Source organism: Suillus clintonianus (genome assembly GCF_016758775.1).
Source record: "Suillus clintonianus strain FC179 chromosome Unknown DEU56scaffold_40, whole genome shotgun sequence".
NCBI lineage: Eukaryota > Fungi > Basidiomycota > Agaricomycetes > Boletales > Suillaceae > Suillus > Suillus clintonianus.
Window position 1 is genome coordinate 1 of NW_024539264.1, and position 13,805 is coordinate 13,805.

Here is a 13,805-nt window from a genome sequence, read left to right on the forward strand (position 1 = left end):
ATATTTAACACCCTTCTGAGTGGTTTGTGAGTATCTGTGCAAACATCCTGGACAGATCTGTACAGACGGACAGAGAATTATTTTGGTCCTTACTGGGCGGGTCTGTGGGTGTCTGTGCAGAGATCTACAGCAAAAGTTCTACTGTGGCAAACTAGCTAGTAGGGACCAAGCTGTACGTATGGCGCGCTGTCCAGATCTGTACAGATCTGTACAGAGCCTGGTAATTTACTGATGTTTGGCCCCCCCCAATGTCGCACAGACACGAGCATTCGATGAGCCAATTGCATTAAGAACCTGCGCACGATTTGATGGGATGTGTCGGCGTGCTGTACGACGCGGACCTTCATCTGGCTGCAACTCAGCAGTTAGTCCAAAAGTAGGTCTAACCATTTCATCGCCGTTCATTTGTTCGTTGGCCTTGGGACCTGCTAGGGAACGAGGCCTTCCACCAGACACAAGTATGTTGGTGTACTCAGATTGTGCACTTGCAGGCAGGGCAGGCGGTGTGGTCATTACTGGGGATGGAATGTCGGGAGCTGGTATGTTTGAGGTCTGAGTGGAAGGTGCATTGTGAGGCGCGGTAACAGGTAAGACTGGTTCCAGGAGCGCTTTGCCACCGTAGGGATAGCCTGTGTTTAAAAAGAAATCTTCAATCGGATAATCTGGGTTTTGCACAGTCGCCAAGTTGTTGGGCGCGAAATAAGCAGAAGCGTGCTGAAATGGATCGTGTTGAGGCTGGGGGAAGCTGGGATCAAAGCCGGTATCAATGAAACTAGGGTGGAATGGGTCTTGTGATACAGCGAGCATATTGTTGAATTCCTCCGCGCCTACTATGTTCCAGAAGTTGATGTCCCCAAATGAAGGTGGCTCGGTCTCCGAAGAATGAGGGTAGTCGGGGAGACATGCGCTGGTAGTCGTTCGAGTGCCGATACCCAGGCCCAGAGCTATGTCTTGCAGCCCTATCTGGTTGTCCTGAGGGGTATGAGGGTAATGCATTAAGAAAGGGAGAGGGTAATGCATTAAGAACGGGAGAGGACAATGCATCAGCAAACAGGTGTAATGCATTACATTAATGCATTACTCACCTCCTGGGGCCCTATATGATAGAGGTCCAACGACTCCAAACTTTGTGCACTACCTGTATTCCTCTCATCCTCATCATCCCGCATTGCCTTGTCTTTGTCCTCTTCATTGGTCTCCTCAGCCTCACCGAGCTCGTTATTGATGCGTGCCTCGGCTGACACATCTGCATCGGTCTCCTCAGCCTCACCAAGCTCATTATCGATGCGTGTCTCAGCTGACACATCTGCATTCACAAGCGCCAGCATATTGTCATCATGCGCTACGAATAACAACTGTGAGTGTTATTCTGTTGCAAGGACGTATCGCAAATACTTACAAATTGCTTCCTTCAAGAAATTTGCATAGGCTGCTTGAACGTCTGAGAATCCTGGGTAGCAGGTTGCGAACTCTCCACCGGTATCTGTTTCGCCCAGATGGAAGCTGTAAGGTCGGTTATGATATATTGTCACCGTGAGAGAACGTAAACTTACTCGACCACTACAATTTCACCTGTGGCAGGATTACGTCCACCCGCAATGCAAGTGAATTTGAGCCCTCCAGTCTTGTAGGACAAATGACGGAAGATGCGATCCAGGTGTGGTCCCAGCTCATTGAAAGCTCTGACATGTCAATTTTTAGATGAACAATTTAGATGCAAAAATGTGCGAGTACATACTGTATCTTTGCATCATCGCTGACTTCTTCAACAAACCCTGCTCTAGCTAGCTCACGATCATGCTTCCACTTTGCAAGCGCTTCTCGGTGCTTTTCCTTGACTTCAGCTCTTATTACCTCGTCCTCTGAGGCATATTTTATGCGGGTCACTTCCTTCCGCTTACACAACTTTTCGCCTCGTGAAGAGGTCCCCCCAGCAGCTGCGATTGCAGTGTTCGCGGCAACCTTGACGCGCGACTCATAATGGCAATGTGAGTACACCTCGACTTCCTGCGGTGCCCTGGTGCCCTTGAGCTCATCTCCCCCATTTAGTGTAACCCCCAATTTTAGTTCGACATTGGAGTTGCCTGATCGTGCCAGACGTGCCGTATTTGTCTGCCATCGGTACCAGCGCACGATGGCCTATGGAATTTTACCCATCAGTTATGTATTTCACCTATATTCAAGTTACTCACAGTCTTGCGTGCTTTAATAGCTGTTTGGACAATCTTGAACTGATCTGGGGTAAGAGGTCCTTCCGCAGGAATCCCATTTCGACTTAGATATGCACGCTCTGGCCACTTAGCTAAAAATGCAAGGCCAGTGTCGACCAAAAAATCTCGGTACCTCTTTGATGGCTGACACTTGATATAGTCAGGGAGTCGTGCTAGAAGGAAAGCTTCCTGTTCGTTGCTTGCCCATGGCTTTGGACCACGCCGATGACCCATGGTATGAAGAGGGTAAGAGAAATCACGGCGTTTACAGGCAGAAATAAATAATCCTTCACTGTTGAAATTTCATGTGCCGCTAGGTTCTAGCTAGTTTAAAAAGCAAGGTTTCGGTAGCACCTAGTGTACACGGTCCCTGTAGTTGCTATTGGCTGTGTCACTGATATTCTTTACCAACTCCGTGATCTCAATCTTGGACCTGGCGCCTGTATACTTACTTTTACATCAGCCATTGTGTAGCTAATAAATTCTCTATCCTGCTATGGGACAAGATACTGCCAGGAATGAACATACTTCCAGTGATGAGCAATCTTTATGCCATTGAAAGCTCAGCACGAGCTTGCCACCAATTTGAATTGGACCACGTGAAATTGAATTTGCTTTGATATATGAAGTGAGCCTAGAATTGAAGCCAAAAAAGGGAGGAAGGTCTTTGTATCCAGCGTAGTGGTCGTAGAATGAAGCGGGAATTGAACAGCCCAGCCCGAGGGCTTGGGACTTGAGGGGACATAGGCTCGTCAAAATAATATTGGTGCAAGTATCGACCAAATAGTGATGCTACCGAAGTCTGGTTCTGCTTGACCATTGGACCGAACACAGCCAAACATGTTCGAGGGGGTCCAATTCACATTCAGACCAGGTTCAGTTTGTTCAGAAGGACACCATCGAGGACTCTTGACTCCTCAATGGACCCACCTAGAATCTCTTCAACACGTACATAGCACTTGACGTCAACACCCTTGTATGCAGCGTCATCCGAGGTAACAGTCCGCAAGGCTTGAAGGGCCAGACGGCACATTAAATCACTCCGGCGTTCTGCAAATTTGGAGCCAGTGGAAGTTTTAGCTCGAACGTAGTGTGGGTGGCAGGATATGTGTAGAGAAGCACAATATGCCGCCCATAACAATATCTATTTGAGAAGCAAGTATGAATGAGACGAGAATGAATTACTATATGTTGACGATGATGCTCACCTTCGCCTAGGGCATAGCATGGGTATACCCGCAGGTCGGAAGATCAACACCGCACCCATTCGGGTAGGGGTACAGCATCACCCGTACTAACGCTCAGTGTGGTAGCGTACCCGTGGTATGGTATCTACCTGCGAGTACACATACAAAAAATAATACTCCATTGGTCTATTAACCTCACGCGACACTCTGGAGTCAAACGTAGAAGCCGGCTGGTCAGACCTTCAGGTGTACTACAATGAAGACGGAAGCACATACCTGAGCAGCGGTTGGACTGTGGACACTGGACATATGGCAACAACGGTTTGCAAAGAAAGCACTTGAAAATAGACATACTGAGCAACATCAACGACCAATGACCATCAGCACAGACACATCACTCAAAATTGAAACCTCACACCACCCGCAACAAACAACCGACCCTCGCTAAACTTGTTCAAGGACACACCTGAACTCGCTCACACAGACTAGCTTGTTGAAAGTAACCTCGGTAGGTATCAACGAGGCAATGGTATCGAAGATAAGCTCCTCGCTCTGAGCGACCTTTGTCGGAACATAAAGAGTTTGATGGTGCGTGATGATGCACCATTGGATTAATACACATTTCTTCAGAGTCCTGTGAGCAGCATAAGAGTCAGTAGTGCTATCTCAAACATTATGCGAAGTACGAGTCTTAACAAGGTCCAGACTCCAGACAGTGATTTAACGCCATACCCATGGCGTACCCGTATACCGTGCTTACAGGTACGGTGTTGGCATGGGTGTCAGTTCCAGACACTATACCCATACCTGTGCCACCCGTAACCCCCATACCTGCGGACACTGTTGCACATACCCGTGCTACCGTGATACTCATGACGAACACCTGGTGCAGTGAGTCCGACAGTGTAATTAGAACCATCCCAGAGTTACCTGCAAGTGCTAATGAATCAACTTGCACGTATGTGATTGCTATTACAAAGCCGGAAGCTGACTTACTACATATAGCCAGATTTCTTACTGTATGTTCAACATCTTCGCCATGTCGTACTACAAGCGCACTTGTCCTTCATGCAAAGTGGATTTTTGTTTCACGTGTGGAGAACCCAGCTCACTATGTTGGACTCCACATTCTCTGAGCAGCGTCAACAAACCTCTGAAGAGAGTTCTCAGAAATCAAAAACGAATAAGAGATGGAAGACCGATCTGCACTCTTCTTTGTCTACTTCAACAGGGGATGATGCTGATGACGATAGCTATTATATGTCTTTGCCTGTGGTAAAGAAGTCGAAAGGAGGCGTTGGCTATGCCAGAGATGTAAAGGAAGATGTGAGTTTTTATATGAACACCATCTTGGACATGTTCTTTGCGCTTTATCAATGTTCTGCGTCCACAATACTCAGGAGCGGTTTGTCTTATTCCCTGGACATGTTCTTTGCGCTTTATTGATGTTCTGCGTCCATAATGCTCAGGAGCAGTTTGTCTTATTCCTTGGACACGTTCTTTGCGCTTTATCGATGTTCTGCGTCCACAATACTCGGGGGCGGTTTGTCTTATTCCCTGGACATGTTCTTTGCGCTTTATTGATGTTCTGCGTCCATAATGTTCAGGAGCGGTTTGTCTTATTCCCTGGACATGTTCTTTGCGCTTTATCGATGTTCTGCGTCCACAATACTCAGGAGCGGTTTGTCTTATTCCCTGGACATGTTCTTTGCGCTTTATTGATGTTCTGCGTCCACAATACTCGGGGGCGGTTTGTCTTATTCTGGCCTCGAAGCAAGGAACCGCGCGCAGTGCTTTTGGTGCGTGCCCTACCCTGATTTATGACGTGAAGTGATGGTTCTCATATGAGTATTTTAGGCTTCTTTTCTGGCCATGCGGTGTGTGGAGAAGGCCCCACAGAGTGTACTTGAACTCATCAAGAACGACTTGCGGAAGTGAGTTCTAACTTTACTCAGTACTGCGTGGTCTTAACATTGACTCTACAGTGAAGACAGTGCTGTGAAGATCACTGCAATTCAATGTTTGGACATTCTAGCACTTCCAGATTCTATCTCAGCCTTTTTTGTTGGATAAAAATTGTTGTCGATGTTTTAAGTTAGCTCGCCACCCATTGCCATTTGTTCCAACTGACATTGGTTCAAGCCTATTTATCACAGACCAGGAGGAGATGGTAACGAAGACATGCCCAAAGAACTGCGCAGACGCTTAGCCAAAGTGGGATGGTTGAATGAAAAACGACTCTGCACCGAGAGGGAGGTGCACGAAACCAGCGACTACATGGTTCACCCCACGGTTCTCACAAATCTCCATAGACGCTTTAACTTATGATTCCCTCTCAGACATGTCAGATCGTTCTGCTGTTTGAACGTTGACTGAACCAGATATCAGAGGCGTAGCGTGCAGTCTCAGAACAATTTGATCATTCATCAATTACTGTGGCTACGACAGATGAAGCGCGGAAGAAGGCTTACGTCGACTGGGCTACTCAAGTTCGATTTGCTAGTGAGATCAAACTAAAATCTGAGCAACAGTAAATGCAGTGCGACAGACTCATTAATGTGCGCTAAGTTCATACTCGACACTTGTGTACTTCACCCCTCCTGATTGCAGTACGAATCAGCACTTCTCCAACGGCAAGGGAAGTAACGACATATGCCACGTCAGCGAAGCCTTTGATACTTTCCATTACCTCATCCCTAGATACAAGTGATCAGTGTGTGCGATGTCAAGCAGAAAGGACTTACCAAGTATTGAATACACCGATGTATCGTCCACGAGGGACACAGTAATAGGGACCAGTTTTCCCAGGCACTGCAGGCATGTTGTAGAGCATCCCATGATATAAGTATACATCGCAATCATCGGCGATTGCATCGATAACTTCCTTGTATATAGCCTGATCCCGATGTACCCACCTGATATCTGCCTCTGCCTCTGCAGTGGAGTAGGGTGTGATGGTGAGAGGCAAGGCTTCAGGTAACCGAAAAAGAGCGCCAGTAAGACTTGTAAGTGGTGGACTAGGTGACGGCGGGGGTATTGGTACTACAGTGGGGGAACCAAGCGTGAATGGTATAGTGGGCACAATGGAGGGTGCGGAATCACTATGACCTGGTGGGTGGGATCAGTTTCTGCAGAGATGTTGGGAGAGCTACTCACACTGTGCATGAGGCTGCCGCACTCCTGCGCCAACCGTTAAACATTTCTGACCGCCTTCAAACTCAACTCTGGAGATTGATGCAGCTTTCCTTACGAGGGAGGTTGGAGGGAAAGGGTCGTATGACGACATCATGCAAAACTCGCAGAGGCAAAAACCAGGATCAGCAGGTGGTAGAGATTCTTCCGAGTGTGACTCGGACGCAGGGCCTGAAGACTCAGACTCAGACTCCATCGGAGTGAATATGAGGGAAGGACACAGTGATGAGAATATGAATACTGACCGGTCTGGCAGGCTCCATCAGAGTGAATATGGGAGAAAGACACAGCGATGAAAATATGAATACTGACCGGTCTGGCAGGCTTATTTATAAGGCAGCGCATTGAGCATGTAATGCATTACTTGATGTACGAGAGGTGCCAGTGATGCATTATCATTTGTCAAGTAATGCATTACATCACATGATTACCAAGACTCAATGCTGTGACTTTGTCGTGACGTTGCACTCACTCCTGGCAGGCAGGCTTGTACAATCGATTTAGACTCTGAGCTCCTTTCCAAGCTTTGATATTACTAGGAGACCGTCCATATGCTCCCCCGACATTTATCGTTCAAAAAGATCAACCGCCGGAAGCGAGTCAAGCTCAACATATATACCCCGCTCAACTCTGGAACTGAAGCTCCCAGCGTTCACCAAACATATACATTTGTATCATGCAGTAAAGGCTTCCAGGCACGCAGTTCTCATGTCATCAGCTCTGGGTCGAGCCAGGCCAAACCTCAGGTTCAAACTGAAGCTAGCGCGACAATCAGTGAAATTTGTGATGAACAGTTTGACTACAATATATACGATATTCACGACACGGAGCTCAATGAGGATGCGGAGGGCCACGAAAAAACTAATCGGAAGCGCTCAGTAGGTCTCCCTTTGTACCCAGTAATAAGTGTTTCTCACTCGTTCTTCAGGACCATCCACTTTCGTCGTGGATGAATGATCGGGACATGTTTTTACTTGAGTTCCTTCGGCACGAGGGCAGAGGAGATTATGCCAGTGACCCTGTCTGCTGGCGCTGCCATCTTCACGTCCCTCAATTTTGGTGTATCGATTGCTTCGGTACAGAGTTGTACTGTAAGGACTGTATTGTCACCTTACACACTCAGAATCCAGTACATCGCATTCAGGTAAGTCTGTTCGCACAATAATGTGACTGCATGTTCATTTCAGTATTGTAATAGGAGTGGATGAACTCTTATTTTACGGCGGTGTCCCTGAGGGACATGGGCCTGCGTGTGCAGCTTGGACATTTTGCAGGAGACTCATGTCTGTTACCTGAGCGAGGATTCAACGACGAATTCACTCTTATCGATACTAACGGTATTCACACTATCGCATTGGATTTTTGCGGTTGCGAGACAGCTCAAACGCACACAAAACAACTATTACGTGCTGCCTGGTTTCCGGCTACAACCGTCAATCCACGCACAGCAGCAACCTTCCGCATCCTGGAGCAATATCACCTTCTATCATTTGAATCAAAGGCTTCAGGGTATGAATTTTATCGCTCGATTGCACGTCTGACCGATAACACAGGACTTCATCCTCAAAAGGTGAGTTATCTGATGACTCACAAGTGCCTTATCATAGACGTCTTATCATCTGTCGAACCAGAATCGTTATGAGGCATTCTTGCGGATTGTTCGTGAATGGCGCCACCTGAAGATGCTCAAGCGAGCAGGCCGTGGACACGATCCGGCTGGTGTCGAAAATACGCAAAGCGGTGAATGTGCTGTCCTATGCCCCGCGTGCCCTCAACCTCTCAAAAATCTTTCAGACAACTGGAAAGAGGTTCCAAATGACAAAAGGTGCATGTCACGCTCATACATAGATTTTTACTCATCCTTCACAATCCCTTAGATGGATATACGCTCTGTTCGTAGCCATCGACGCGAATTTCCGTCTCAAAAGACGTCTCGTCTCTAAAGATTGCACAGACCCTGGGCTTAGTTGCGGGTGGGCCTACTTTGTGGATGAGACGACGTACAAAGCATATTTACTCAATCACGGTGGTAAACCACAAGAGGTAAGCTGTGTGAATGACTTAATGGGATTCTGTTCTGACCATTTCAGTAGAAAAGCACCTGCGCATCACACAACACAGTCAACTTAGCGGATACGAAAGCTTCGCAGGGTCTGGCTGCGACTGGAGTGGGAACGATCGACTGTGCGCGGCATAACATGAAATTACCCAATGGTGTCGGGGACTTGCAGAAGGGCGAGCGGTGAGGTATACCAGCTCACGCAACCATCATTACTGACCGTATGGCATAGATACAGCAACATGGATTATTTATTTTTTTCGACCCTCCGCGGACGCAGCGTTGAAATGCTGAATGTTTCGTATGATATTGCGTGCCAGTGGCACAAGAACATTTGGGAACGCATGGCCACAATCCCTCTGGACCTCCATCTAGACCCTCTCACTAAATTTATAAGGTTCTTACAATCACAATACCAGTCTCTCACGCCTTTGCTCATGTTAATCACCAGGTTTTTTGTACCAAAATTCCATCTTCCTGCGCACGTTTTCAAATGCCAAACATCATATTCTTTCAATTTCTCGAAGAACGTCGGATGAACGGATGGTGAAGCCCCCGAACGGGGTTGGTCAAATATCAACCCAGTTGCCTCCAGCACTAAGGAAATGGGCCCCGGCTCTCGACGGGATACTCTAGACGATCACTTCGGTGATTGGAACTGGAAAAAAACAGTTGGACTTGGTGCGTGACTTGTGAATGACTTCGTACTTTTGTTTCCTCATCCTTTCACAGGTGCAATGTTACTCCGAAAGATGAACGAAGCAAAGGAGGAGAAAGAAGCTCACAAAATCACTTTTGAGGAGCTAGACGGCGCTTTGCCACCTAAGGCATCGGATCCCTGGAAATTGGAAATCGAGTATTGGGAATGCAACCCCAATGACTCTTTGGTTAGTAACCCGTTCGAGCCGAAGGTCACTTGTAAGTGTTGGTCTTTCATATTCTTGATTCAATCACTAAGATGCAAATTAACAGCGATTACTCAAGCCACTGTTCGACTGAAGCTTGCGGAAATGGAGGCTCGTGATCTACAGCAAGGCGTCGATATATCTTGCCACCCCGACATTTCACCCAGCGTCTTTATTGCATCTGGAATCGATCTCGAAAGTGAACAGTACGTAGCTTTTGCATTAGGAACTGGGTATCTCACTTATTCATTTGAAGGCGTCGTTTGAAGGCGGATATCACCAACCTTGGTATACACGCCACGGACACACAGAAATCCACCATACAGCATCAGCGGAACTCTCTGCAGCGAAAAATTGATGCGTGGAAGCGTGTCCAGGCACTCTACACTCCCACAGTCCAACTGCTACACTCGGATTCATTCCAACCTTCCCTCAACCCCATCACACCAGAAGACGCAAAACTTTATCTGCCATCAACTATGAGTGCTAAATCTATCCGTTGTGATCCTCGCCTTCAGGCCACTGAATGGGAGCTCCGTTTTGCTCAGGCCGGGGATGCGCTGGAGGAACTACGACAGAGCCTCCGCCTACGCGATCATATGTACACATTCAAGAGAGATTGGGTCCGTGGCCAGAGTGCAAATACACGGGCACAAAACGCTCTAACTCGGGTAGTTGCGAAGGCATCAGCAGCAGCTGACAAGTATCGCGCTGCTCATGGAGCACTTTCTGCCCTCGCTCCCTCGCTCCGAGTGGTCGGTTGGAACCGCAAATACAAGGAACTCGACAAGAAAGATGACGTCCGTGGCATGTCAGCACCTCAGAAAGGTGTGAGTGAAGGGAGAAGGCAATTGTCGTGGATATGGATGGTGGAAGGAGTCGGAGACGATCAGGATGAGGCGATACAAGATAGTAAGCTTGAATATGAGCCACGAACGAATAAAGGATACTGATGTAGTTTGCAGGTCTGAGAGTCGAGTGGTGTAAGGCTTGGGCCCAGTCAATGCGATGGGCAGAAGAAGTTGAACTTCTTCACGAGGAGATGCGTAGGGTTCTCCAATTCCTTAGGTGGTATGCAGGGTGGTGGTATGAGAAAGGTCAAGATTGCACACATGGTGGTACTGCCGACTCGGACAACGAGGGACTGGTTGCCTATGCGCTTCGCCAGGCCCAACTTAGGCATGATCTCGCGGACCATTTCGAGAAGATGTGGATGGCACATGTTCAAGTTTCAACTACCTGACCTCCGCATAGCAGTTGCCTCCCCCTTGATATGAAGTACACCACGTTAATTAGTCATCGAGTGTTTGTCAATAGAAATTCGCTACAGCATTGATGACATATCGAAGGAACTCGGCAGCGTGTCTTGCGGTTATCGAACTAATGCATTTGCTTCATTGATAGATTCGGAATAGCTTTGATGTGACATAGTGAAGGAACTCAGCAGCGTGTCTTGTCATTATCATGAACTAATGCATTTGTTTGGCTGATAGCTACAATGCTTAATGCAATACACGTGCCTTGTAACTATCATGCGTAATGCATTAACAGCCCAGGATGTTGTGGATGATGGGATTAGGGGTAGCCCACTGGTGCTGCCAGGGTAGACGAGCTGTAGAAAACATGGGGCAGACGGTGCTAAGAAGTGTACTTTGATAGCGTAGATGGGTATTCGCGATCCAGAAAGGACGGCAAAAACTTTAAACGTGCGAATGTGAGAAATGGACGCGATGTCCAATCAGACATGTGGTGCGATCAATATGACCAGCATGTACTATAGTCTACAAGATCGCCCATGTCAGTAGTAACAATATAAATTTGGCAAAAGTTCTTGCCTACACTAACTCGCTGTAAGCTCACGCTTACCACATGACGTAGACATCGCTCATGACGTAGGTGTTCTGTCTGGCGTCCTACTCACTGCTCGATGATTGGACACCTTACTGTATTATCGGCTATTTGGCTATAGGTTGCTTTTCCTATATATACGCCATAGTTTACGCTACTATACTTTAGCTCCTCACCGTCCCGTCAATCATACGCTTTTCCTCATACCATTTGTCTGTCTAGTGTTCGCCGTCGCTGTGACGGTGTTCCACTTTTGTTTTACGATCAGCTGAGCGTACAGAATCCTTACCGTTACCGAAACGTCTACTGTCACCACCCTTATCTTATCTCGCTTCCCCGTTTTACCACAAACCGCCGGGTGTTGACTTAGGTCAAAACCCTGCAAAAACAACAACACGCTGCCTCCTCGACAACGTACCATTCTCCCACCCACTACAATCAATACTCGTAGTCGACGAAAAGGTGTTACGACAAGTACCGCAATCGTCGCTTCGAATACAATACCTCGCCCACCATCCCCAACAGACACGCATACATCCTATCATTCAGAGTCATCTGATTCCACCGCCTCTCATCATACCATGGCTACTACGAACAAATTCGCTCGTGTAGATCAAAAATCCGCCGACAAACCACCCTTCCTAACGGCGGGACAACTGACTCCAGAGGCATTACGTGCCTGGGAGATGAGCTGTAACCAGTTTTTCCTACACAAAGAAACGAAGGATGAAGACAAAGTCAGAAAGGTAGCCTGGGGTATGCAAGACCCTCTAATTCAAGACTGGTATATGAACGACCAAGAACGAATGGACGGGCTAACCTTCAAAAAATACATTGATGAAGTTCGCAGCTATTTCCTCCCTCGGGACTGGTCCGACATCATTCGCAGGAAGATGCTGGCGTCCACCCAAGGACAACGCCCTTTCAGCGAGTGGGCAGTGGAGATACAGAGCCAGAACACTCTTCTTCGTGGTACCGTCTCTCATCTGTCGGACGTCTACCTACTATATCATCTCGAATCGCATATGAACGCTGACCTTGCCGCGGATTACCACACGGAGGGAATAAAAGAAGAAAAACTGCGCGATTGGATCGAGGTAGTACATTTACTCGACGAAAGACGCTTACACTATCTCAAGGTTTTCGAAACTGCGCTGCGTGCAGATCGCGCGCGTCCAGGCTTCGACAACAAATCCTTGTCAAACAACAATAATTCCCGTCAGATGAAGCCTTCCGCCTCCAACTCTACTACGACCGCACCTAAAACGTTCACTCGCCTTCCTACTCTCTCCGATACTGAAAGACAGCTCTTACAAGACAACGATGGATGCTTCAAGTGCCGCGAGCCATTCGCTGGCCATACGTCGTCCTCTTGTCCTAAAGGCTTCCCTGATGGTGCCACGTACAAGGTCTTAACGGCTGCAACTATACTCGCCAAGAAACCTCGGAGAGATGGTAAAGTAGTAGCATCGGTGGAGGCTGATGAAGACTCCCAGACTGTTGCAGTAGTAATGCCGTCCGCTGTTTTCGACTGTGATTCGGGATCAGACGATGAGTGCGTGGCCCCGTTAGAAACATCTCACCTTCGTTGGGACTGTCTTATTGATGGGCCCGCTGTGTCTACACCGCTTCGTGTGTCTGCTCTTATTGACCACGGTTCTTCTCTAGTTCTGATTGGTGAAGAATACGTTTCGAAACTCGGAATCCGTCGACACAAATTACACAAACCTCTTTCAATTTCTCTCGCCGTGTCCAAAGACAAACAGTCTCTTGTTCTCTCGCATTACGTCAAATTGTCCTGCACTTCTGTTGATCAAGCTTATACTTCTCGAACTGTACGCGCCGTTATCGTGCCGAACTTGTGTACACCACTGTTACTTGGAGGTCCCTTTCTCCAACATAATCGCATCGTGATTGATCATGAGCTACGTACGTGCATTGTAAAGGATACTAACTACGATTTGTTGCACCCTCCATCGGTCAAACCCTCGCCACCACCGCGCATCTCTCCGTTTGGCCCGAAACTTATGTGGATGAAACAAGACGTTATTCGGGAATTGAAATGCGTCCTTCCAGAACTGAAAGCCATCGTAGATGATGAATGCGAGAAGGTTAAAGATGTTGACATAATCGCGGCCGTCCAAGCGAAGATCGAAGATCTCGACTATCAAGAACACTTGAAGAATCTCGACAACAAGCTTAAGAAAGAATTTGAGTGTCGCTTCCCCTCAGACATTCCGCACAACGACACCATACCCAGTGATGTTCTATTTCGCATAAATTTACGTGATGCTAATCAAACTGTTCAACTACGGTCGTACGACTGCCCAAAAAAATATCGAGACGCATGGAAGACTTTACTCCGAACTCACCTCGACAGTGGACGACTACGACCATCCAAGAG

General features: G+C 47.6%; 4 protein-coding genes across 4 annotated transcripts; 2 read left to right on the plus strand and 2 right to left on the minus strand.

Moving 5' to 3' along the window:
* Window positions 1-225: 225 nt before the first annotated feature.
* Window positions 226-2,444, minus strand: DEU56DRAFT_913144 (uncharacterized protein; the record flags this gene model as incomplete). The annotated part of the gene is made up of 6 exons (XM_041357491.1): window positions 226-972; window positions 1,086-1,342; window positions 1,400-1,503; window positions 1,554-1,682; window positions 1,739-2,139; window positions 2,193-2,444. 6 exons carry the CDS (start codon window positions 2,442-2,444, stop codon window positions 226-228), a joined length of 1,890 nt encoding a protein of 629 aa, XP_041207917.1.
* A 2,066-nt stretch (window positions 2,445-4,510) lies between these two features.
* On the plus strand, window positions 4,511-5,470 carry DEU56DRAFT_948612 (uncharacterized protein; the record flags this gene model as incomplete). The annotated part of the gene is made up of 5 exons (XM_041359085.1): window positions 4,511-4,802; window positions 4,867-4,940; window positions 5,005-5,196; window positions 5,255-5,331; window positions 5,383-5,470. The coding sequence occupies 5 exons, from the start codon at window positions 4,511-4,513 to the stop codon at window positions 5,468-5,470; spliced, it is 723 nt and encodes a 240-aa protein (XP_041207918.1).
* A 496-nt stretch (window positions 5,471-5,966) lies between these two features.
* DEU56DRAFT_756457 (uncharacterized protein) lies at window positions 5,967-6,785 on the minus strand (the record flags this gene model as incomplete). The annotated part of the gene is made up of 3 exons (XM_041350040.1): window positions 5,967-6,093; window positions 6,142-6,505; window positions 6,554-6,785. 3 exons carry the CDS (start codon window positions 6,783-6,785, stop codon window positions 5,967-5,969), a joined length of 723 nt encoding a protein of 240 aa, XP_041207919.1.
* Window positions 6,786-7,538: 753 nt separating this feature from the next.
* Window positions 7,539-10,796, plus strand: DEU56DRAFT_871596 (uncharacterized protein; the record flags this gene model as incomplete). The annotated part of the gene is made up of 12 exons (XM_041355715.1): window positions 7,539-7,733; window positions 7,788-8,159; window positions 8,221-8,414; window positions 8,467-8,632; window positions 8,683-8,831; window positions 8,881-9,045; window positions 9,100-9,178; window positions 9,251-9,329; window positions 9,381-9,566; window positions 9,621-9,763; window positions 9,865-10,465; window positions 10,519-10,796. The coding sequence occupies 12 exons, from the start codon at window positions 7,539-7,541 to the stop codon at window positions 10,794-10,796; spliced, it is 2,607 nt and encodes an 868-aa protein (XP_041207920.1).
* Between the last annotated feature and the right edge of the window lie 3,009 nt (window positions 10,797-13,805).